Source organism: Oncorhynchus keta, chromosome 21 (genome assembly GCF_023373465.1).
Source record: "Oncorhynchus keta strain PuntledgeMale-10-30-2019 chromosome 21, Oket_V2, whole genome shotgun sequence".
Classification (NCBI taxonomy): Eukaryota; Metazoa; Chordata; class Actinopteri; order Salmoniformes; family Salmonidae; genus Oncorhynchus; species Oncorhynchus keta.
Genome location: NC_068441.1, coordinates 42,789,131 through 42,814,908, shown reverse-complemented (window position 1 = coordinate 42,814,908; position 25,778 = coordinate 42,789,131). Strand labels below are relative to the sequence as shown.

Below are 25,778 nucleotides of genomic sequence, written 5' to 3'. Positions count from 1 at the left end.
TTCAGTTTATTAAAAATCATGAACGCCCACCACGCTGTACCTTGGTCTCCTTCTTCAACCCACGAGAGTCGTTACAGCCGTCTGCAAACTTGATGATTGAGTTGGAGGCGTGCACGGTCACGCAGTCATGGGTGAATAGGGAGTACAGGAGAGGGCTGAGAACACACCCTTGTGGGGCACAGATAGGTTAAGGCAGTGTGATAGCGATTGCGTCGTCTGTGGACCTATTGGGGTGGTAAGCAAATTGGAGTGGGTCTAGGGTGTCAGGTAGGGTGGAGGTAATATGATCATTGACTAGTCTCTCAAAGCACTTCATGATGACGGAAGTGAGTGCTACGGGGCGATAGTCGTTTCGCTTTCTTGGGAACAGCTTTGATGCACCTTGGCATAGATTCTACATGTGTCTGGAACTTCCTGTGGGGAAGCACACCATACTTTCAATCACACGAGGTTGGCGGCACCTTAATTGGAAAGGATGGGCTTGGGGTAATGGCTGGAGCAGAGTAGGTGGAATGATATCAAATACATCAAACACAAAGGGGGCGGAGATCAGAGTTTCTTATGAGAATTCTACCATCCGTTCTATTGGCCAACGTACAATCACTGGAGAATAAACTGGATGAGCTCCGTTCGAGACTATCCTACAATGGGACATTAAAACCTGTAATATCTTATGTTTCACGAGTCGTGGCTGAATGACGACACAGATAATATACAGTTGGCTGGGTTTTCCGTGCATCTTAAGGACAGAACAGCTACCTCCGGAAAGACGAGGCGTGGGGGGATCTATTTGTCAATAACAGCTGATGCGCAATGTCTAATATTAAGCTTGTCTCGAGGTATTGCTTGCCTGTGGTAGAGTACCTGATGATAAGCTGTAGACCGCACTATTTTCATCTATATTTTTCATAGACGTCTATTTACCACCACAAACCGATAAGACAATGATAAGCAAACAAGAAAATGCTCATCCAGAAGCAGCGCTCCTAGTGGCCGGGGACTTTAATGCAGGGAAACTTAAATCTGTTTTACCTCATTTCTAACAGCATGTCAGATATGCAACCAAAGAAAAAAAAACTCTAGACCACCTTTACTCCACACACAGAGACGCGTACAAAGCTCTTCCTTGCCCTCCATTTGGCAAATCTGACCATAATTCTATCCTCCTGATTCCTGCTTACAAGCTAAAACTAAAGCAGGACGTACCAGTGACTCGCTCAATACGGAAGTGGTCAGATGACACGGATGCTAAGCTACAGGACTGTTTTGCTAGCACAGACTGGAATATGTTCCGGGATTCATCCAATTCATTCAGGACTATGATTGAATCCTACTACACCAGCTCTGACGCTCGTCAGATGTGGAAGCGCTTGCAAACTATTACCGACGACAAAGGGAAACCGAGCCGCAAGTTGCCCAGTGACGCGAACCTACTAGACGGGCTAAATGCATTTTATGCTCTTTCGAGGTAAACAACACTGAAGCGTGCATGAGAGCACCAGCTATTCCGGACAACTGTGTGCCCACGCTCTCCGTAGCCAATGTGAGCAAGACCTTTAATAAACAGGTCAACATTCACAAGTACGCGGAGCCAGACGGAATACCATGACGTGTACTCGGAGCATGTGTGGACCAACTGGCAGGTATCTTCACTGACATTTTCAACCTCTCCCTGACATAGTCTGTAATACCTACATGTTTCAAGCAGACCACCATAGTCCCTGTGCCCAAGAAAGTGAAAGTAACATGCCTAAATGACTATTGCAACATAGCACTCACGTCGGTAGCCATGAAGTGCTTTGAAAGGCTTGTCATGGCTCACATCAACACCATCATCCCCGAAACCCTAGACCCACGATAATTTGCATACCGCCCCAACAGATCCACAGATGATGCAATCTCAATCACGCTCCACACTGCTCTTTCCCACCTGAACAAAAGGAACACCTATGTGAGAATGCTGTTAATTTACTACATCTCAGCGTACAAAGCACATCATCAAACTAAGGACCCTGGGACTAAACTCCTCCCTCAGACCTGGCAGTGTGGTGCCAGGACAACAACCTCACTTTCAACATGAGCAAGACAAAAGGAGCAGATTGTGGACGACATGAAAAGGAGGCCCAAACACGCCCCCAGTCACATCAACAGGACTGTAGTGGAATGGGCCGAGAGTTTCAAGTTTCTTGGTGTCCACATCACCAAAAAAAGGGCCTAAAAATATAGTGTATAAAAGGTCATATAATAAGTTTTGTAGGGATTCCTATGTTGTTGATGGAAATAATATTTGTTGGTCCTTAGTGTGTAATGAGGAGCAAACAGACTTTGCACTTGACACACTTGTGCTCCGGTACCGCTTGCCGTGTGGTAGCAGAGAGAACAGTCTATGACTAGCAAAGAGAACAGTCTATGACTAAGAGTCTATGACAATTTTTAGGGCCTTCCTCTGACACCTCCTGGTATAGAGGTCCTGGATGAGAGGAAGCTTGGCCCCAGTGATGTACTGGGCCGTACGCACTACCCTCTGTAGTGCCTTGCGATCGGAGTTCTACAGCTGCACCATCGAGAGCATCCTGACCGGTTGCATCACCGGCTGGTATGGGAACTGTGAGGCGCTACAGAGGGTAGTGTGTACAGCCCAGTAGATCACTGGGGCCAAGCTTCCTGCCATCCAGGACCTATATATTAGGCGGTGTCAGACGAAGGCCCAAAAAAGGGTCAAAGACTACAATCGCCTAAGCATTTCACAGTAATGTTGTATTCAGCGCATGTGACAAATACAGTTTGATTCGATCACTATACTGAGCGCTTAAAAGGACGTATTTGTAGTTTTTTTTATTTTTAGCTTTGTTCATGTTTGAGTGAGTGGGAACTAAACAACGAAAATCATCTTGTACAAGGCAGTCAGACGGCAGGGACAGCCAGGCACCTGTAACAAGTGCGTTGAGAGTCGGGAAGCAAATTCAGGTAGTGAGTGTTTTAATAAATAAATGAAACAATAAACACGTAACACAACCAATACACAGACATGAAAACAAAGTAAATAACATCTGAGGAAGGAACCAAGGGGTGTGACAGATATAGGGAAGATAATCAAGGAGGTGATGGAGTCCAGGTGAGAGACAGATATAGGGAAGATAATCAAGGAGGTGATGGAGTCCAGGTGAGAGACAGATATAGGGAAGATAATCAAGGAGGTGATGGAGTCCAGGTGAGAGACAGATATAGGGAAGATAATCAAGGAGGTGATGGAGTCCAGGTGAGAGACAGATATAGGGAAGATAATCAAGGAGGTGATGGAGTCCAGGTGAGAGACAGATATAGGGAAGATAATCAAGGAGGTGATGGAGTCCAGGTGAGAGACAGATATAGGGAAGATAATCAAGGAGGTGATGGAGTCCAGGTGAGAGACAGATATAGGGAAGATAATCAAGGAGGTGATGGAGTCCAGGTGAGAGACAGATATAGGGAAGATAATCAAGGAGGTGATGGAGTCCAGGTGAGAGACAGATATAGGGAAGATAATCAAGGAGGTGATGGAGTCCAGGTGAGAGACAGATATAGGGAAGATAATCAAGGAGGTGATGGAGTCCAGGTGAGAGACAGATATAGGGAAGATAATCAAGGAGGTGATGGAGTCCAGGTGAGAGACAGATATAGGGAAGATAATCAAGGAGGTGATGGAGTCCAGGTGAGAGACAGATATAGGGAAGATAATCAAGGAGGTGATGGAGTCCAGGTGAGAGACAGATATAGGGAAGATAATCAAGGAGGTGATGGAGTCCAGGTGAGAGACAGATATAGGGAAGATAATCAAGGAGGTGATGGAGTCCAGGTGAGAGACAGATATAGGGAAGATAATCAAGGAGGTGATGGAGTCCAGGTGAGAGACAGATATAGGGAAGATAATCAAGGAGGTGATGGAGTCCAGGTGAGAGACAGATATAGGGAAGATAATCAAGGAGGTGATGGAGTCCAGGTGAGAGACAGATATAGGGAAGATAATCAAGGAGGTGATGGAGTCCAGGTGAGAGACAGATATAGGGAAGATAATCAAGGAGGTGATGGAGTCCAGGTGAGAGACAGATATAGGGAAGATAATCAAGGAGGTGATGGAGTCCAGGTGAGAGACAGATATAGGGAAGATAATCAAGGAGGTGATGGAGTCCAGGTGAGAGACAGATATAGGGAAGATAATCAAGGAGGTGATGGAGTCCAGGTGAGAGACAGATATAGGGAAGATAATCAAGGAGGTGATGGAGTCCAGGTGAGAGACAGATATAGGGAAGATAATCAAGGAGGTGATGGAGTCCAGGTGAGAGACAGATATAGGGAAGATAATCAAGGAGGTGATGGAGTCCAGGTGAGAGACAGATATAGGGAAGATAATCAAGGAGGTGATGGAGTCCAGGTGAGAGACAGATATAGGGAAGATAATCAAGGAGGTGATGGAGTCCAGGTGAGAGACAGATATAGGGAAGATAATCAAGGAGGTGATGGAGTCCAGGTGAGAGACAGATATAGGGAAGATAATCAAGGAGGTGATGGAGTCCAGGTGAGAGACAGATATAGGGAAGATAATCAAGGAGGTGATGGAGTCCAGGTGAGAGACAGATATAGGGAAGATAATCAAGGAGGTGATGGAGTCCAGGTGAGAGAACAGATATAGGGAAGATAATCAAGGAGGTGATGGAGTCCAGGTGAGAGACAGATATAGGGAAGATAATCAAGGAGGTGATGGAGTCCAGGTGAGAGACAGATATAGGGAAGATAATCAAGGAGGTGATGGAGTCCAGGTGAGTGACAGATATAGGGAAGATAATCAAGGAGGTGATGGAGTCCAGGTGAGAGACAGATATAGGGAAGATAATCAAGGAGGTGATGGAGTCCAGGTGAGAGACAGATATAGGGAAGATAATCATGGAGGTGATGGAGTCCAGGTGAGAGACAGATATAGGGAAGATAATCAAGGAGGTGATGGAGTCCAGGTGAGAGACAGATATAGGGAAGATAATCAAGGAGGTGATGGAGTCCAGGTGAGAGACAGATATAGGGAAGATAATCAAGGAGGTGATGGAGTCCAGGTGAGAGACAGATATAGGGAAGATAATCAAGGAGGTGATGGAGTCCAGGTGAGAGACAGATATAGGGAAGATAATCAAGGAGGTGATGGAGTCCAGGTGAGAGACAGATATAGGGAAGATAATCAAGGAGGTGATGGAGTCCAGGTGAGAGACAGATATAGGGAAGATAATCAAGGAGGTGATGGAGTCCAGGTGAGAGACAGATATAGGGAAGATAATCAAGGAGGTGATGGAGTCCAGGTGAGAGACAGATATAGGGAAGATAATCAAGGAGGTGATGGAGTCCAGGTGAGAGACAGATATAGGGAAGATAATCAAGGAGGTGATGGAGTCCAGGTGAGTTAACTGAATGCATTATTATAATATTTTCCAGGTTGTTACAGTGTCTCTCTCCTCCATAATATGAAATCATGGGAAAGCACGATATTCAATTGATTTATTAATACCTTTATTTAAAACAACAACAATGTTAAACTGGTGCATGACAACGTCTGTCACAATGGCCTCTCCTGCTGTGACAATTCTGCATAAACATTCCATTTTCATAACATTGAGAGACATCCAAGCATCTCATTAAGATTAAGATAAAATAACATTACAACTATAGTAAAGCAAAAATAGTAAAGACTGAAAAGAAAAGCATTCAACATAAAATGCACATCAAAATAAATTGTTGAATGAATTAAAAAGTATTCCACAATTTCCATTTTCTTGTTTTGGCATATCTTGATCAAAAAAAGGAAAAACTGATTCTTAAGAAAAGTCAGACTAAAAGTGACAGTGCATGTGACTACCTCAAAAGCTCTTATCACATATATTGAAGTCACAAACTCATCTCAGTGAGCGTGGTTTGACATAGGACTCATTTGGAGGGATGCTCGACACTAAGACAAAGGATAGAATTTAAATGTAATTTCTGCCACATTTCAGTTGAACATATCAAAGTCTGGATCGAGTAACAGATCATATAACTAACATACATGTGGACAGTTATCATACCAGATATATCATCACGTTTCTGGAGATGACAATTTACGGATAGGTCGCTTTGTAGCTAAAACAGAGAGTTGTTGTTAAAAAAATCCTCTCTAATAATAATAAGAATGAGTTGGAGAGGTATTTAATGTCAGTCACAGGAAAACATGAGGGAGAATATCAAAATGAAATAGACCCCCATTCGAACCATTCCAATACATTTCAATATACTTTACAATATGGAGATGGTAGAAGTTCCTCTGTTGTTACATACTGTACACATTGAATTAGAACTGATGTGAGGCTGGTGCTGGAGTAAAAATCTGCTTTGAAAAGACTTTACAAAGGCTGCGTCTCAAATGGCATCCTATTCCCTATATATAGTGCACTACATAGGGAACACGGAGACAAAAGTAGTCCACTACATAGGGAACACGGAGACAAAAGTAGTGCACTGCGTAGGGAACACGAAGACAAAAGTAGTCCACTACATAGGGAACACGGAGACAAAAGTAGTGCACTACGTAGGGAACATGGAGTCAAAAGTAGTCCACTACATAGGGAACACGGAGTCAAAAGTAGTCCACTACGTAGGGAACACGGAGTCAAAAGTAGTCCACTACATAGGGAACATGGAGACAAAAGTCGTGCACTACATAGGGAACACGGAGACAAAAGTAGTGCACTACGTAGGGAACACGGAGACAAAAGTAGTCCACTACATAGGGAACACGGAGACAAAAGTAGTGCACTACGTAGGGAACATGGAGTCAAAAGTAGTCCACTACATAGGGAACACGGAGTCAAAAGTAGTCCACTACGTAGGGAACACGGAGTCAAAAGTAGTCCACTACATAGGGAACATGGAGACAAAAGTCGTGCACTACATAGGGAACACGGAGACAAAAGTAGTGCACTACATAGGGAACACGGAGACAAAAGTAGTGCACTACATAGGGAACACGGAGTCAAAAGTAGTGCACTACATAGGGAACACGGAGTCAAAAGTAGTCCACTACATAGGGAACACGGAGTCAAAAGTAGTGCACTACATAGGGAACATGGAACTAAAAGTAGTGCACTACATAGGGAACACAGAGTCAAAAGTAGTGCACTAGATAGGGAACACTGAGTCAAAAGTAGTGCACTACATAGGGAACACAGTGACCATTTGGAAGCTCTGTCCTGAAGAAACCTTCGGGACGTTGTCATTCCTGCAGCTCTTTCCCCACACTGGGCAGTCAGGCCAATGGGTCACAAGAGTGGTTTACAGGAGACTAACCCAATGAAACATTCAATGAAAGGTGTGCCACACACCACTATTTAAAACAAAACAGCCTAGTGAGGTCACCCCTACTGCACAAAACACCGGTCTGCAAAATATAAATCTCCAAATATTTGTAAGGGTCCAAGTACTCGACCATGAGGTACTCCCGTACACCTGCGTCAACTTGGGCTTTTGTTCCATCAGTGCCTATAGACCAGAGGTAATTTAATGGACAGGTGTTGATATGCACAACCTCGTAACACTATAGTTGGGGGTCAACTCAGTCCTCGTCATATTGTCTTTATAAACAAAATCAGAAAAGAGTACAGACGTGTAGAAAACAGGTGAAAGGAAATGAATACTAAGCACACCAAATTATATATTTTTGTTCTATCTGTCCCATTCTTATCCCTCTGTGGTCAGTTGTCACACCAGTCGTTATCCACCTGAGGGGCATGGGGACTAAAGGGCCTGAGGACAGGGCCTGAGGACACACTTTCCTTCAAACGAGTCTCGCTAAGCAGAAACAGTTGGTCTGAAAATGGCCTTGGCCCGGGGGGGAAAAAAAGTTATCCAAAACGCTATGATGATCCTCATTCAAATGCTACCAAGGGAACATAGATTTTTGCATTTACAAGTTCTCATTTTAGAACGGCTGATCCACGGGAGCCGAAGGAAGGAGGGATGGAGAGAGGAGAGGATGAAGAAAGGGTACCTGCCTCTGACTGAGGTCTACAGTAGGACGTTGACTGTGTTTGTTTGTCAGGCTATGCTGCCAATTTACTGGGTTCCTCCTCCTCCCTTTGTTGATCTTCATAAGCTCACCCTCCTTTGTTATTTGCCACATCTCAAAAAAAGAGGAGCACTTACATCTCCTCATCTATATTGGAGGTTCAAAGATCAATGATGGGGGGGATTGGGAAAGCAGGGATTGGGAAAGCACCACGGAGGAGTCCGTCGACCACCTAAAGAGATTGCTTTGATTCCCTCCACATCCAACATGACCTCTATTGTTGCAGCACTGACTTCTCCAAGACATGTCAAGAAACTTAATCTAAATCGCCATTGGAGAACAACCCTGGGATATCCAGGATTTATTTGATCTGAGAACCAAAAATGGGATCTGGGATCGGAAAATGGGATCTGTTATCCCAAAATGGTGAGCTCTCATTGGTCAAAAATGGAGTCAATCAACCACTGTGTGCGATGTTGGTGCAGAATTAAGATTAGAATTCAGGGAGGACCTACAACTGTCTGTATGTCCTATGACTGCAGCTCAGCCTTACAGTAAGAAGATCTGTGAAAAGTGTGGGGCAAAATCATCTCTGGGCATCTGAGGTATCAGCAACTAACATATACTCTTCTCTACTTTACTCTAGTCTACACAGGTTGAATAGTATTAATATATTCTTAATTATCTCCCTGAGAGAATACTCAGATCTGCATCCACAATACTAACATGACCTAATGTGGGTATAGACAATGGCACGGTTTTAGAGACCCTCCTCTTGGCTGCAGAGACAATAGGAGGGCCTCTAAAAGGAGGGCCTCTTTTGCTGTTTTATAGCTGATTTCATGCAATTATACACATTTTGTCATGGGGCTGAGAGGAAGTTTGCTGTTTTAAAGCTAATTTCATGTAGTTCTACACATTTTCCCATGGATTATGCTGTGTTTTTATGCTATCTGAGTGACTCAAACAAAATCAATGTGGCCCCACGCCATAGTTTTTATTTAGGTGATTGTTAGTTCTCATAGATAATAAAAAATATATTCTCCATGATCTTTTCTACATCTGTTATATCTGCTTTTAGACATTTACATTTACGCTGAGAACTTTTTACCATCCTGAAAATTGTATATTTTTAAATAAAACATAATTCAGTCTTATTTTTCCTATTTTTTCAGTGGCGGCCACACTGCTATGGGGCTTGTTGTGTCTAGGTCATGGAGCTTATTGTGTCTAGGGCATGGAGCTTGTTGTGTCTAAGGTATGGAGCTTGTTGTTTCTAAGGCATGGAGCTTGTTGTTTCTAAGGCATGGAGCTTGTTGTGTCTAGGCCATGGAGCTTGTTGTGACTAGGGAATGGAGCTTGTTGTTTCTAAGGCATGGAGCTTGTTGTGTCTAGGGAATGGAGCTTGTTGTTTCTAAGGCATGGAGCTTGTTGTGTCTAGGGAATGGAGCTTGTTGTGTCTAAGGCATGGAACTTGTTGTTTCTAAGGCATGGAGCTTGTTGTGTCTAGGGAATGGAGCTTGTTGTTTCTAGGGAATGGAGCTTGTTGTTTCTAGGGCATGGAGCTTGTTGTTTCTAGGGCATGGAGCTTGTTGTTTCTAGGGAATGGAGCTTGTTGTTTCTAGGGAATGGAGCTTGTTGTTTCTAGGTCATGGAGCTTGTTGTTTCTAGGGAATGGAGCTTGTTGTGTCTAGGTCATTGTGCTTGTTGTTTCTAGGTCATGGAGCTTGTTGTGTCTAAGGTATGGAGCTTGTTGTTTCTAAGGCATGGAGCTTGTTGTGTCTAGGGAATGGAGCTTGTTTTTTTCTAGGGAATGGAGCTTGTTGTTTCTAGGGAATGGAGCTTGTTGTTTCTAGGGCATGGAGCTTGTTGTTTCTAGGGAATGGAGCCTGTTGTTTCTAGGGCATGGAGCTTGTTGTGTCTAGGGCATGGAGCTTGTTGTGTCTAGGTCATGGAGTTTTTGTGTCTAGGGCATGGAGCTTGTTGTGTCTAAGGTATGGAGCTTGTTGTTTCTAGGTCATGGAGCTTGTTGTGTCTAAGGTATGGAGCTTGTTGTTTCTAAGGCATGGAGCTTGTTGTGTCTAGGGAATGGAGCTTGTTGTGTCTAGGGAATGGAGCTTGTTGTGTCTAGATCATAGAGCTTGTTGTTTCTAGGTCATGGAGCTTGTTGTGTCTAAGGTATGGAGCTTGTTGTTTCTAAGGCATGGAGCTTGTTGTGTCTAGGGAATGGAGCTTGTTGTGTCTAGGTCATGGAGCTTGTTGTGTCTAGGTCATGGAGCTTGTTGTGTCTATGCCATGGAGCTTGTTGTGTCTAGGGCATGGAGCCTGTTGTGTCTAGGGCATGGAGCTTCTTGTGTCTAGGGAATGGAGCTTGTTGTGTCTAGGGAATGGAGCTTGTTGTTTCTAAGGCATGGAGCTTGTTGTGTCTAGGGAATGGAGCTTGATGTTTCTAAGGCATGGAGCTTGTTGTGTCTAAGGTCATGGAGCTTGTTGTGTCTAGGGCATGGAGCTTGTTGTGTCTAAGGTCATGGAGCTTGTTGTTTCTAAGGCATGGAGCTTGTTGTTTCTAAGGCATGGAGCTTGTTGTGTCTAGGTCATGGAGCTTGTTGTTTCTAAGGCATGGAGCTTGTTGTGTCTAGGGCATGGAGCTTGTTGTTTCTAAGGTATGGAGCTTGTTGTTTCTAAGGCATGGAGCTTGTTGTGTCTAGGGAATGGAGCTTGTTTTTTCTAGGGAATGGAGCTTGTTGTTTCTAGGGAATGGAGCTTGTTGTTTCTAGGGCATGGAGCTTGTTGTTTCTAGGGAATGGAGCCTGTTGTTTCTAGGGCATGGAGCTTGTTGTGTCTAGGGCATGGAGCTTGTTGTGTCTAGGTCATGGAGCTTGTTGTGTCTAGGGCATGGAGCTTGTTGTGTCTAAGGTATGGAGCTTGTTGTTTCTAGGTCATGGAGCTTGTTGTGTCTACGGTATGGAGCTTGTTGTTTCCAAGGCATGGAGCTTGTTGTGTCTAGGGAATGGAGCTTGTTGTGTCTAGGGAATGGAGCTTGTTGTGTCTAGATCATAGAGCTTGTTGTTTCTAGGTCATGGAGCTTGTTGTGTCTAAGGTATGGAGCTTGTTGTTTCTAAGGCATGGAGCTTGTTGTGTCTAGGGAATGGAGCTTGTTGTGTCTAGGTCATGGAGCTTGTTGTGTCTAGGTCATGGAGCTTGTTGTGTCTATGCCATGGAGCTTGTTGTGTCTAGGGCATGGAGTCTGTTGTGTCTAGGGCATGGAGCTTCTTGTGTCTAGGGAATGGAGCTTGTTGTGTCTAGGGAATGGAGCTTGTTGTTTCTAAGGCATGGAGCTTGTTGTGTCTAGGGAATGGAGCTTGTTGTTTCTAAGGCATGGAGCTTGTTGTGTCTAAGGTCATGGAGCTTGTTGTTTCTAAGGCATGGAGCTTGTTGTGTCTAGGGCATGGAGCTTGTTGTTTCTAAGGCATGGAGCTTGTTGTGTCTAGGTCATGGAGCTTGTTGTGTCTAGGGAATGGAGCTTGTTGTTTCTAAGGCATGGAGCTTGTTGTGTCTAGGTCATGGAGCTTGTTGTGTCTAGGGCATGGAGCTTGTTGTGTCTAAGGTCATGGAGCTTGTTGTTTCTAAGGCATGGAGCTTGTTGTTTCTAAGGCATGGAGCTTGTTGTGTCTAGGTCATGGAGCTTGTTGTTTCTAGGGAATGGAGCTTGTTGTTTCTAAGGTATGGAGCTTGTTGTGTCTAGGTCATGGAGCCTGTTGTTTCTAAGGCATGGAGCTTGTTGTGTCTAAGGTCATGGAGCTTGTTGTTTCTAAGGCATGGAGCTTGTTGTGTCTAGGGCATGGAGCTTGTTGTTTCTAAGGCATGGAGCTTGTTGTGTCTAGGTCATGGAGCTTGTTGTGTCTAGGTCATGGAGCTTGTTGTTTCTAGGGAATGGAGCTTGTTGTTTCTAAGGTATGGAGCTTGTTGTGTCTAGGTCATGGAGCCTGTTGTTTCTAAGGCATGGAGCTTGTTGTGTCTAGGGCATGGAGCTTGTTGTTTCTAAGGCATGGAGCTTGTTTTGTTCTAGGTCATGGAGCTTGTTGTGTCTAGGGAATGGAGCTTGTTGTTTCTAAGGCATGGAGCTTGTTGTGTCTAGGTCATGGAGCTTGTTGTGTCTAGGGAATGGAGCTTGTTGTTTCTAAGGCATGGAGCTTGTTGTGTCTAGGTCATGGAGCTTGTTGTTTCTAGGGAATGGAGCTTGTTGTTTCTAAGGTATGGAGCTTGTTGTGTCTAGGTCATGGAGCCTGTTGTTTCTAAGGCATGGAGCTTGTTGTGTCTAAGGTCATGGAGCTTGTTGTTTCTAAGGCATGGAGCTTGTTGTGTCTAGGGCATGGAGCTTGTTGTTTCTAAGGCATGGAGCTTGTTGTGTCTAGGTCATGGAGCTTGTTGTGTCTAGGGAATGGAGCTTGTTGTGTCTAGGGCATGGAGCTTGTTGTGTCTAAGGTCATGGAGCTTGTTGTTTCTAAGGCATGGAGCTTGTTGTGTCTAGGTCATGGAGCTTGTTGTTTCTAAGGCATGGAGCTTGTTGTGTCTAGGGCATGGAGCTTGTTGTTTCTAAGGCATGGAGCTTGTTGTGTCTAGATGATGGAGCTTGTTGTGTCTAGGGAATGGAGCTTGTTGTTTCTAAGGCATGGAGCTTGTTGTGTCTAGGTCATGGAGCTTGTTGTTTCTAGGGAATGGAGCTTGTTGTTTCTAAGGTATGGAGCTTGTTGTGTCTAGGTCATGGAGCTTGTTGTGTCTAGGTCATGGAGCTTGTTGTGTCTAGGTCATGGAGCTTGTTGTGTCTAGGGAATGGAGCTTGTTGTGTCTAGGGAATGGAGCTTGTTGTGTCTAGGTCATGGAGCTTGTTGTGTCTAGGGAATGGAGCTTGTTGTGTCTAGGGAACGGAGCTTGTTGTTTCTAAGGTATGGAGCTTGTTGTGTCTAGGTCATGGAGCTTGTTGTGTCTAGGGAATGGAGCTTGTTGTGTCTAGGGAATGGAGCTTGTTGTGTCTAGGTCACGGAGCTTGTTGTGTCTAGGTCATGGAGCTTGTTTTGTGTCTCTGGATAAGGCGTCTGCTAATGGAAATGCTTGTTGTGTCTAGGGAATGGAGCTTGTTGTGTCTAGGTCATGGAGCTTGTTGTGTCTAGGTCATGGAGCTTGTTGTGTCTAGGTCATGGAGCTTGTTGTGTCTAGGGAATGGAGCTTGTTGTGTCTAGGGAATGGAGCTTGTTGTGTCTAGGTCATGGAGCTTGTTGTGTCTAGGGAATGGAGCTTGTTGTGTCTAGGGAATGGAGCTTGTTGTGTCTAGGTCATGGAGCTTGTTGTGTCTAGGGAATGGAGCTTGTTGTGTCTAGGGAACGGAGCTTGTTGTTTCTAAGGTATGGAGCTTGTTGTGTCTAGGTCATGGAGCTTGTTGTGTCTAGGGAATGGAGCTTGTTGTGTCTAGGGAATGGAGCTTGTTGTGTCTAGGTCATGGAGCTTGTTGTGTCTAGGTCATGGAGCTTGTTGTGTCTAGGGAATGGAGCTTGTTGTGTCTAGGTCATGGAGCTTGTTGTGTCTAGGTCATGGAGCTTGTTGTGTCTAGGTCATGGAGCTTGTTGTGTCTAGGTCATGGAGCTTGTTGTGTCTAGGGAATGGAGCTTGTTGTGTCTAGGTCATGGAGCTTGTTGTGTCTAGGGAATGGAGCTTGTTGTGTCTAGGGAATGGAGCTTGTTGTTTCTAAGGTATGGAGCTTGTTGTGTCTAGGTCATGGAGCTTGTTGTGTCTAGGTCACGGAGCTTGTTGTGTCTAGGTCATGGAGCTTGTTGTGTCTAGGGAATGGAGCTTGTTGTGTTTAGGTCACGGAGCTTGTTGTGTCTAGGTCACGGAGCTTGTTGTGTCTAGGTCATGGAGCTTGTTGTGTCTAGGGAATGGAGCTTGTTGTGTCTAGGGAATGGAGCTTGTTGTGTTTAGGTCACGGAGCTTGTTGTGTCTAGGTCACGGAGCTTGTTGTGTCTAGGTCATGGAGCTTGTTGTGTCTAGGGAATGGAGCTTGTTGTGTCTAGGGAATGGAGCTTGTTGCCTCCAGACCATAAGAGTACTACTGTAAGCCGTTTTTGCAAGCCTGAGTTAGATGCAGCATACAGGGCTTTGTCTTTTGGTGGGACGAACAAACAGAACCATTGGAACATGACGGTAAGAGAAATGGGCCCAAAACAATTATGTGAGTCTTTTTACCCTGTTTCCATAGAAACAAATTTTCTTGTGTATTTCTTGGAACCAGACTTCATATACAAAGAGGGGAAGATGAAAATCTTTCTGGATAAAAATATGTAGATTTTCATATAATACGCCTGCCGCAAGCATTATCATCATCAATAACTTAATTACCTTTGTTACAGTAATATTATGTGATAATTAATTAATACTGTATATCATTTATTATCTTCCCAGAGTTTTATAAAGCTGGTAATATTATTCCTTTTTATCGTAGTTCTCTTCAAACAGACATATTTTCTCTTCAATTTAATTTCTATTTTTACAAACAGCTGGATGGAGCCTCCACTTCAAGACCGATGGTTGGACCTGAAGAGCTGAGGTGGACGAGCAGAGGAGGGGAAGGTTGGGGGGGATGCTCAGTGGAACATTTGGACACCATATTGTGGATCCTTGGTCTCCCGTATTTCAATCTGGGGAAAAAAGAAAAGCGAAAGGTAGAGAGAGAGAGAGGAATACAGAAGTAACAGGAATGGATCTGGTATGAAATAAGGGTAGAGAGAGAGAGAGGAATACGGAAGTAACAGGAATGGATCTGGTATGAAATAAGGGTAGAGAGAGAGAGAGGAATACGGAAGTAACAGGAATGGATCTGGTATGAAATAAGGGTAGAGAGAGAGAGAGGAATACGGAAGTAACAGGAATGGATCTGGTATGAAATAAGGGTAGAGAGAGAGAGAGGAATACGGAAGTAACAGGAATGGATCTGGTATGAAATAAGGGTAGAGAGAGAGAGAGGAATACGGAAGTAACAGGAATGGATCTGGTATGAAATAAGGGTAAAGAGAGAGAGAGGAATACGGAAGTAACAGGAATGGATCTGGTATGAAATAAGAGTAGAGAGAGAGAGAGGATTACGGAAGTAACAGGAATGGATCTGGTATGAAATACGGGTAGAGAGAGAGAGAGGAATACGGAAGTAACAGAAATGGATCTGGTATGAAATAAGGGTAGAGAGAGAGAGAGGAATATGGAAGTAACAGGAATGGATCTGGTATGAAATAAGGGTAGAGAGAGAGAGAGAGGAATAAGGAAGTAACAGGAATGGATCTGGTATGAAATAAGGGTAGAGAGAGAGAGAGGAATAAGGAAGTAACAGGAATCGATCTGGTATGAAATAAGGGTAGAGAGAGAGAGAGGAATACGGAAGTAACAGGAATGGATCTGGTATGAAATAAGGGTAGAGAGAGAGAGAGGAATAAGGAAGTAACAGGAATGGATCTGGTATGAAATAAGGGTAGAGAGAGAGAGAGGAATAAGGAAGTAACAGGAATGGATCTGGTATGAAATAAGGGTAGAGAGAGAGAGAGGAATAAGGAAGTAACAGGAATGGATCTGGTATGAAATAAGGGTAGAGAGAGAGAGAGGAATAAGGAAGTAACAGGAGTGGATCTGGTATGAAATAAGGGTAGAGAGAGAGAGAGAGGAATAAGGAAGTAACAGGAATGGATCTGGTATGAAATAAGGGTAGAGAGAGAGATAGGAATAAGGAAGTAACAGGAATGGATCTGGTATGAAATAAGGATAGAGAGAGAGAGAGAGGAATAAGGAAGTAACAGGAATGGATCTGGTATGAAATAAGGGTAGAGAGAGAGAGAGGAATAAGGAAGTAACAGGAATGGATCTGGTATGAAATAAGGGTAGAGAGAGAGAGGAATACGGAAGTAACAGGAATGGATCTGGTATGAAATAAGGGTAGAGAGAGAGAGGAATAAGGAAGTAACAGGAATGGATCTGGTATGAAATAAGGGTAGAGAGAGAGAGGAATACGGAAGTAACAGGAATGGATCTGGTATGAAATAAGGGTAGAGAGAGAGAGAGGAATACGGAAGTAACAGGAATGGATCTGGTATGAAGTAAGGGTAGAGAGAGAGAGGAATAAGGAAGTAACAGGAATGGATCTGGTATGAAATAAGGGTAGAGACAGAGAGGAATAAGGAAGTAACAGGAATGGATCTGGTATGAAATAAGGGTAGAGAGAGAGAGAGGAATACGGAAGTAACAGGAATGGATCTGGTATGAAATAAGGGTAGAGAGAGAGAGAGGAATACGGAAGTAACAGGAATGGATCTGGTATGAAATAAGGGTAGAGAGAGAGAGGAATAAGGAAGTAACAGGAATGGATCTGGTATGAAATAAGGGTAGAGAGAGAGAGAGGAATACGGAAGTAACAGGAATGGATCTGGTATGAAATAAGGGTAGAGAGAGAGAAGAATAAGGAAGTAACAGGAATGGATCTGGTATGAAATAAGGGTAGAGAGAGAGAGAGGAATACGGAAGTAACAGGAATGAATCTGGTATGAAATAAGGGTAGAGAGAGAGAGGAATAAGGAAGTAACAGGAATGGATCTGGTATGAAATAAGGGTAGAGAGAGAGAGAGGAATAAGGAAGTAACAGGAATGGATCTGGTATGAAATAAGGGTAGAGAGAGAGAGAGAGAATAAGGAAGTAACAGGAATGGATCTGGTATGAAATAAGGGTAGAGAGAGAGAGAGAGGAATAAGGAAGTAACAGGAATGGATCTGGTATGAAATAAGGGTAGAGAGAGAGAGAGGAATAAGGAAGTAACAGGAATGGATCTGGTATGAAATAAGGGTAGAGAGAGAGAGAGAGGAATAAGGAAGTAACAGGAATGGATCTGGTATGAAATAAGGGTAGAGAGAGAGAGAGAGGAATAAGGAAGTAACAGGAATGGATCTGGTATGAAATAAGGGTAGAGAGAGAGAGAGGAATAAGGAAGTAACAGGAATGGATCTGGTATGAAATAAGGGTAGAGAGAGAGAAGAATCCGGAAGTAACAGGAATGGATCTGGTATGAAATAAGGTTAGAGAGAGAGAGAGAGGAATAAGGAAGTAACAGGAATGGATCTGGTATGAAATAATGGTAGAAAGAGAGAGAGGAATAAGGAAGTAACAGGAATGGATCTGGTATGAAATAAGGGTAGAGAGAGAGAGAGGAATAAGGAAGTAACAGGAATGGATCTGGTATGAAATAAGGGTAGAGAGAGAGAGAGGAATAAGGAAGTAACAGGAATGGATCTGGTATGAAATAAGGGTAGAGAGAGAGAGAGAGGAATAAGGAAGTAACAGGAATGGATCTGGTATGAAATAAGGGTAGAGAGAGAGAGAGAGGAATAAGGAAGTAACAGGAATGGATCTGGTATGAAATAAGGGTAGAGAGAGAGAGAGGAATAAGGAAGTAACAGGAATGGATCTGGTATGAAATAAGGGTAGAGAGGGAGAGAGGAATAAGGAAGTAACAGGAATGGATCTGGTATGAAATAAGGGTAGAGAGAGAGAGGAATAAGGAAGTAACAGGAATGGATCTGGTATGAAATAAGGGTAGAGAGAGAGAGGAATACGGAAGTAGCAGAGAGAGAGAGAGGAATACGGAAGTAGCAGGAATGGATCTGGTATGAAATAAGGGTAGAGAGAGAGAGAATAAGGAAGTAACAGGAATGGATCTGGTATGAAATAAGGGTAGAGAGAGAGAGGAATACGGAAGTAGCAGGAGTGGATCTGGTATGAAATAAGGGTAGAGAGAGAGAGAGGAATAAGGAAGTAACAGGAATGGATCTGGTATGAAATAAGGGTAGAGAGAGAGAGAGGAATACGGAAGTAACAGGAATGGATCTGGTATGAAATAAGGGTAGAGAGAGAGAGAGGAATAAGGAAGTAACAGGAATGGATCTGGTATGAAATAAGGGTAGAGAGAGAGAGAGGAATAAGGAAGTAACAGGAATGGATCTGGTATGAAATAAGGGTAGAGAGAGAGAGAGGAATAAGGAAGTAGCAGGAATGGATCTGGTATGAAATAAGGGTAGAGAGGGAGAGAGGAATAAGGAAGTAACAGGAATGGATCTGGTATGAAATAAGGGTAGAGAGAGAGAGGAATAAGGAAGTAACAGGAATGGATCTGGTATGAAATAAGGGTAGAGAGAGAGAGGAATACGGAAGTAGCAGGAGTGGATCTGGTATGAAATAAGGGTAGAGAGAGAGAGGAATAAGGAAGTAACAGGAATGGATCTGGTATGAAATAAGGGTAGAGAGAGAGAGAGGAATACGGAAGTAGCAGGAGTGGATCTGGTATGAAATAAGGGTAGAGAGAGAGAGAGGAATAAGGAAGTAACAGGAATGGATCTGGTATGAAATAAGGGTAGAGAGAGAGAGAGGAATAAGGAAGTAACAGGAATGGATCTGGTATGAAATAAGGGTAGAGAGAGAGAGAGCAATACGGAAGTAGCAGGAGTGGATCTGGTATGAAATAAGGGTAGAGAGGGAGAGAGAGGAATAAGGAAGTAACAGGAATGGATCTGGTATGAAATAAGGGTAGAGAGAGAGAGAGGAATACGGAAGTAGCAGGAGTGGATCTGGTATGAAATAAGGGTAGAGAGGGAGAGAGAAGAATAAGGAAGTAACAGGAATGGATCTGGTATGAAATAAGGGTAGAGAGAGGGAGAGGAATACGGAAGTAGCAGGAGTGGATCTGGTATGAAATAAGGGTAGAGAGGGAGAGAGGAATAAGGAAGTAGCAGGAGTGGATCTGGTATGAAATAAGGGTAGAGAGGGAGAGAGGAATAAGGAAGTAGCAGGAGTGGATCTGGTATGAAATAAGGGTAGCGACACAAATGTTGACATTCTGGATTGATTATAATTGATGCCCTATTTTTTTCTATTTAATAGAAAACAAAATTACTGTAGTGACCATTATTATTATTTATAATGAAGTCAAATATTTAATCTCATCCAGCCTAGTGGTTAGAGAGTGGTTAGAGAGTTGAGCCATTAACTGAAAGGTTATTAGATCGACTCCCAGAGCTGACAAGGTAAAACTCTGTCGTTCTATCCCTGAACAAGGCAGTTAACCCACTGTTCCTAGGTCGTCATTGTAAATAAGAATTTGTTCTTAACTGACAAGCCTAGTTAAATAATGGTAAAATTCAAATAAAAATATACAGGGGATATGATATGTCTTGGTGGATTTGAAGGGATACGCATGAAACATGAGTCACTGTTAGTAACTGAGGTGGGGAATATGAAAGAAACTTAAAAACAAAGAAACATACAAATGTAATGTCATTTAAAGGTCACAGCTGAGTACATTTTCTCTGACATTTCAGACCAAATAGCTAGGAACAACATTTCATTATGTTTTAGTATGGGACCATCTTGTATATAACTTTTGTTATGTTTGATATTTATACCGGTATATTGAGTAGGATTCAGCACTACGACAGTAATAACCACAGTCACTGCGCTATAGCACATAACAAAAGCTGATGTGCCTCAGAACGTGCATCTGGTCACGTTGTTTACATGCAATTGTCTTTTTGCCTGGTTATAAAAATAGTGTTTACATAAAAGAATATGCATGTGCTTGACTTGCTTTGTCCTCAACACTTTGCAGAAAACACACAAAGAAACCAAGCTGACGTTTTCAAACCAACAGCCATTAACATTCCATACAAAACAGCCAGGTTGCTTAATGAGCAAAGTAATGAGTCAATGAATTAAACCCACATTGCGTGTCACACCCTGCCCTAACTCCACATCGTTAGTCCACTTGGACCTGAGACTACATTAACTTCCTGTTTGTGACTTAGTGTGCCTGGCGGTGGATAATAACAGCTGTAGCACTTTGCCCTGATGACTCTTCCTCTACGCTATTTTAATGAAAATCAGATTTAGCCAAAAGTGAGTCCAACAGGGGCGGGGCTGAGAGTTAATAGGTGGAGGGGAGGGAGGAGAAAAAGGGCATAGTGTTATTAATCTGTTCAGAAGCCCAGCTCCACCTCCTCCGCCCGAACAGGTGTCACATTTGGCTAGGCCAGGACGGCTGTGGTGCAGACCGAATTAAGTCATCACATTCCTCCCCCACGTTGGAAACAAATGGCGGAGTGCTGAGGCACCAACTGGAACCAACCCCCCCCAACCCCCCCTGTCCATATTAGGAAGAGGATATGAACAGGTTGGTATCTAGATGTCAATTTTCTGTCTGCATTTTTCGACGTGCTAATTGAGGAGTTGGCTTTTAATATGTAAGCATCACGAGCAGGCACCATATGAGGAGAGGTCGAGGGAGGGAGGAAGCAAAACACCAGTACTACTCATTACAGAAATGAGCAGATCAAAATATCTGAAACAGCAACAAACAGGTTCCTGGTGCATGTTAGGGTTCGTTACATGCACATTGGTTGATTGAGTGGTCATATTCCCCATCATATTGATTAAATGGGGGACGCTGATTGGTCTTACTCTGTCCATCTTGAGGGTGGAGCCAAGGTGGAGATGCTGGAGGGGAGGAAGGTAGTATTAGCCCTGTGCATCATCAAGACAACAATAGGTACAGCTATTGTCTACCACACCTGATAACTTCTGTCACCTGACTAGCATCTATAGCACTACACAAACATACTGTACATATTTGTAGTCCACTATTATGGAGAAGAGGTGCAAAATCTAATAAAAAGGGAGAAACATAGCCAACCAGTGCCTAGTCCAATTTAGTAGTTTGATTTTATTGGATGATTTATGGGACAAAACGAGCCTATCTATAGCCTCTATGATAGTTCAAGTTCTTACTGCGGCCTTGAGTCAAAATGACATGGATGAGTCCACACATTAACCCAGCTTTTTGCAAACTCGGTCCTCCGGACCCCAAGGATGCACCTTTTGGTTTTTGCCCAAACAATACAAGGCTGATTGAAATGATCAAATCTGGATGATTAGATTATTATTTGAATCCGCTGTGTAGTGTTAGGGTAAAATAACTAAACGTGCACACCTTGGGGTACCGAGGACCGAGTTTGGAAAACCACCTTTTGGAGTGCTGTATAGCATCCAAATTAGGAAGTTGTCAGATCTCAGACAAAACACCCTATTACGACTTCCTAATATGGATACTGTACTGCTGACTAAAATGCATTACAAAAATGATCCAAAATCTCTTTGTGGAGCAGTGTCGTCAGCTTACTACAGTATATTAGATCTGTCTCTGTCTCTCTCCATATCGTAGGCTGATTCTATCATTACTTTCATTACTTTCACCACCTGACGAGGACAGTTGTCTCATTCTACGTGCAAATAAAAAGGCCTTAAGCTTTCATTTCGTCCGTTTTTATCGACTGAAGCATTTTTAATCGACTGAAGTCAACGTTTTCAAGGTAGAAAATCTACTGTGGGCAAGGAGTTCCTTTTTGCACTCGTCTAATAGAAAACCTTACTCTGATGTTACTGTCTCTCCTTGAACAACGATAACCTTCCCTCCTTTTCATCCTTAACCAAGAAAGAGCCTTTTTTCCAGATCAAGCTGAAAACAGTTCTTAAAATACCCTAACATTAAGTATTCACATATTCAAACACAATTCCTTCTCATTGTGAGACAAAACGACATAAGCAGGGAATTTTTTCCCAGCACATTAAAAGTTCCTTTTCTGTGAAATTCAAAGTGGTGGACACGTTTCTCCCCTTGAGCATCACTACTAGTGCTTTTAACACATTTTTCATGGGCCCCGGTGCATATGTTTACATTGCCAAAGCAAGTGAAATAGATAATAACAATTAACATTACACTCACAAAAGTTCCAAAGGAATAGACATATTTCAAATGTCATGTTTATATACAGTGTTGTTACCATGTGCAAATAGTTAAAGTACAAAGGGGAAAATAAATTAACATAAATATGGGTTGTATTTATAATGGTGTTTGTTCTTCACTGGGTGCCCTTTTCTTGTGGCAACAGGACACAAATATTGTGACTGTGATTATACCTCATTCCTGTGGGAGTGCATCCTGCCCCAGGATCTACTCTACTCGCTAATCCACCTGGTCAGCAGAGGTCACTGTACACACCATATACACGACCACACATCACAGATACCTTACAATCACAACACACCACAGAGCATAAACAGTCACAACAGCGGTTTGACTTACCCTGGACACTGCGAAATCTGTGAAGACAGAAGGAGAATTGTTTTGAGTCAACCTTCTTCAGTAGGATTGATATTGATGTGATAGGGGGGGTGATTTTGACTGCACATGTATATTCTATCCAATCATTGTTTTCTAATTTGGTCTTTTTTGGGGTGAATTTCATAATATGGTCATACATACAGAAAACCATAACCTTTAACCCTTATCAAGAAAACCACTTTTTACAACAAACATACAGAGAAACTGATTAAATAGACAATAGTAGAACACTGCTAGAAAAGGAGATGAGCGAGGCTGAAGGGAGGAAGACTGTTGCAGACCACTGATCATATATATTCCACATTTTGTTGTGTTACAACCTGAATTCAAAAGGGATTAAATGGGGTTTTTCTCACCCATCTACACACAATACCCCATAATAACAAAGTGAAAACATGTTTTTAGATATTTTTGCTAATTTATTGAAAATGAAATACAAAATATCTAATTTACATAAGCATTCACACTCCTGAGTCAACACTTTGTAGAAGCACCTTTGGCAGCGATTACAGCTGTGAGTCCTTCTGGGTACGTCTCTTAGAGCTGAAACACACCTGGATTATGCAGCATTTGCCTATTTTTTTTATTTTTTATTCTTCAAGCTCTGTCAAATTGGTTGTTGATCATTGCTAGACAACCATTTGCTGTTAAAATACAGTAATAATAGTTATACTTAACTGGAACAAACTGATTGAAGCAAGATGCTTTTTGAGGCAAACACACTCACACAGTTCTGGGTTGCTCATCTACAGCAGGAAGTGGTCTCCTACCTGTGTCACGGCTTCTATAAGTAGTGGGTGGAGGAGTCAGGAGCAGAGAGCAGGGTAGTTCACAAGATGTGGATCTTTATTTTCCAAAAACCCAGTCACGCCACACACACAACGGCGCGTAAAGACCCAGTCCACACAAGCAGGACGAAACTGATCAGAAAAATGAATACCACAAAATAATCACACACCATAAACAGAAAAACAAGCCCGCACAAAAGCCGGCGGGCCTACTGGGTTTAAATGGTCCACAACCAAAACACGAAACAGTTGCAACAAATCAGACACAACTAAATTAAACAGAAAAGGGGATCGGTGGCAGCTAGTAGGCCGGCGCCGCCCGAACAGAAAAGGGGATCGGTGGCAGCTAGTAGGCCGGCGCCGCCCGAACAGAAAAGGGGATCGGTGGCAGCTAGTAGGCCGGCGCCGCCCGAACAGAAAAGGGGATCGGTGGCAGCTAGTAGGCCGGCGCCGCCCGAACAGAAAAGGGGATCGGTGGCAGCTAGTAGGCCGGCGCCGCCCGAACAGAAAAGGGGATCGGTGGCAGCTAGTAGGCCGAGCGCCGCCCGGTGGCAGCAGAAAAGGGGATCGGTGGCAGCTAGTAGGCCGAGCGCCGCCCGAACAGAAAAGGGGATCGGTGGCAGCTAGTAGGCCGAGCGCCGCCCGAACAGAAAAGGGGATCGGTGGCAGCTAGTAGGCCTAGCGCCGCCCGAACAGAAAAGGGGATCGGTGGCAGCTAGTAGGCCGAGCGCCGCCCGAACAGAAAAGGGGATCGGTGGCAGCTAGTAGGCCGAGCGCCGCCCGAACAGAAAAGGGGATCGGTGGCAGCTAGTAGGCGAGCGCCGCCCGAACAGAAAAGGGGATCGGTGGCAGCTAGTAGGCCTAGCGCCGCCCCCCGAACAGAAAAAGGGATCGGTGGCAGCTAGTAGGCCGAGCGCCGCCCGAACAGAAAAGGGGATCGGTGGCATCAAAAGGATCGGTGGCAGCTAGTAGGCGCCGCCCGAACAGAAAAGGGGATCGGTGGCAGCTAGTAGGGATCGGTGGCGAGCGCCGCCCGAACAGAAAAGGGGATCGGTGGCAGCTAGTAGGCCGAGCGCCGCCCGAACAGAAAAGGGGATCGGTGGCATCAAGTAGGCCGAGCGCCGCCCGAACAGAAAAGGGGATCGGTGGCAGCTAGTAGGCCTAGCGCCGCCCGAACAGAAAAGGGGATCGGTGGCAGCTAGTAGGCCGGCACCGCCCGAACAGAAAAGGGGATCGGTGGCAGCTAGTAGGCCGGCGCCGCCCGAACAGAAAAGGGGATCGGTGGCAGCTAGTAGGCCGAGCGCCGCCCGAACAGAAAAGGGGATCGGTGGCAGCTAGTAGGCCGAGCGCCGCCCGAACAGAAAAGGGGATCGGTGGCAGCTAGTAGGCCGGCGCCGCCCGAACAGAAAAGGGGATCGGTGGCAGCTAGTAGGCCGAGCGCCGCCCGAACAGAAAAGGGGATCGGTGGCAGCTAGTAGGCCGAGCGCCGCCCGAACAGAAAAGGGGATCGGTGGCAGCTAGTAGGCCGGCGCCGCCCGAACAGAAAAGGGGATCGGTGGCAGCTAGTAGGCCGAGCGCCGCCCGAACAGGAAGAGGCACTAATTTTCGGCAGGATTCATGACAACCTGACTGAGAAAGCAGGAGATGTTCTGGTCCAGTTTGGCACCACATACCTGTGCGAGTCAGGGTTCTCAACTCTGACATACTTAGAAAACAAGAACATAAACAGTTTCAAGGCTGAGCATGACGACAGTGTTGTATTGTCAAAAACAGAGCCCAGAATAGACATGTTGTTGTTAAAATACAATACATATTTTTTTATTCTGAACTGGAATAAACTGATTGATCACATCACACAGATATAGACCAGAAAAGGACTGTTTGTGTGTTTCCTGATCTATATCTGTGTGATGTGATCAATCAGTTTATTCCAGTTCAGAATAACAAATAAATATGTATTGTATTTTAACAGCAACAGTTCCAACCTAGACTTTCTTTCAACAATAATTTATACAGTAAGATGTACAGTAGGCCTGATCATTTTTCATCTGTACTGTTACTTAGGGCTGCACGATCAAAAAGCCTGTGTGTGTGTTCTGTTATTCATCTGTGTGATGTAATCAATCTGTTTATTCCAGTTCAGAATGATCATTATTTTTTGCTTTTTTAACAGCAACAGTTCCAACCTAGACATTGTGTGTAACAGTGATAGCACCAAGTAAAACTGAAATGATAACTTAAAAACACAAAATATAAATATTCATTAACAAACTTATAGCTTATTAGACACATTTACACTTCCTGAACACATGTTACTTAAATAAAAGGCATACAGCCTTTTCTTAGTAAAACGCAAACGTAAAAAAGAAATAAATGCAGTAGTCTTTCCACCAATGGGGGAAAATAAACATGAATAGATATTTATATGGATATTTAAATTCATTTGCTTTTGTCTATATTGTATTTTCTTTAGGCACAAGGGCAATGAAATGTACCGATATTTATGTATAGTTGCATATTTTCCTAAGCTTGGGTCCCAGGAAAACACAGCAATTCTCATTTGGGTCCCAGGCTGAAAAAAATTTAAGAACCCCATGTTTTAGTGCCTTGTTGCAAACAGTTGCATGTTTTGGAATATTTGTTATTCTGTACAGGCTTTCTTATTTTACCTCTATC

The 25,778-nt window shown here is 43.7% G+C and overlaps 1 protein-coding gene and 1 long non-coding RNA gene across 12 annotated transcripts in view; one reads left to right on the top strand and one right to left on the bottom strand.

Moving 5' to 3' along the window:
• Positions 1-10,661: 10,661 nt before the first annotated feature.
• LOC127910377 (uncharacterized) lies at positions 10,662-14,237 on the top strand. Of its 11 annotated transcripts, XR_008074589.1 has the most exons (5): positions 10,662-12,935; positions 13,028-13,119; positions 13,254-13,322; positions 13,530-13,621; positions 14,128-14,237. It is a non-coding gene; the product is annotated as an uncharacterized LOC127910377 (long non-coding RNA). The 11 variants fall into 11 exon arrangements; XR_008074582.1 differs by lacking the exon at positions 13,028-13,119 and having other exon boundaries at positions 10,662-11,619; positions 11,736-12,935; positions 13,185-13,621; XR_008074584.1 differs by lacking the exon at positions 13,028-13,119 and having other exon boundaries at positions 13,185-13,322.
• Positions 14,238-14,616: 379 nt separating this feature from the next.
• LOC118399712 (LHFPL tetraspan subfamily member 3 protein-like) overlaps positions 14,617-25,778 on the bottom strand; it is a 47,328-nt gene continuing 36,166 nt past the window's right edge. Inside the window, exons 3-5 of the mRNA XM_052473959.1 lie at positions 22,276-22,292; positions 20,595-20,630; positions 14,617-14,751 (exon numbers count right to left, since the gene is read on the bottom strand). Coding sequence (XP_052329919.1) covers positions 14,698-14,751; positions 20,595-20,630; positions 22,276-22,292 — 107 coding nt within the window. The 3' untranslated portion in view covers positions 14,617-14,697. The remainder of the gene's footprint in view (positions 14,752-20,594; positions 20,631-22,275; positions 22,293-25,778) is intronic.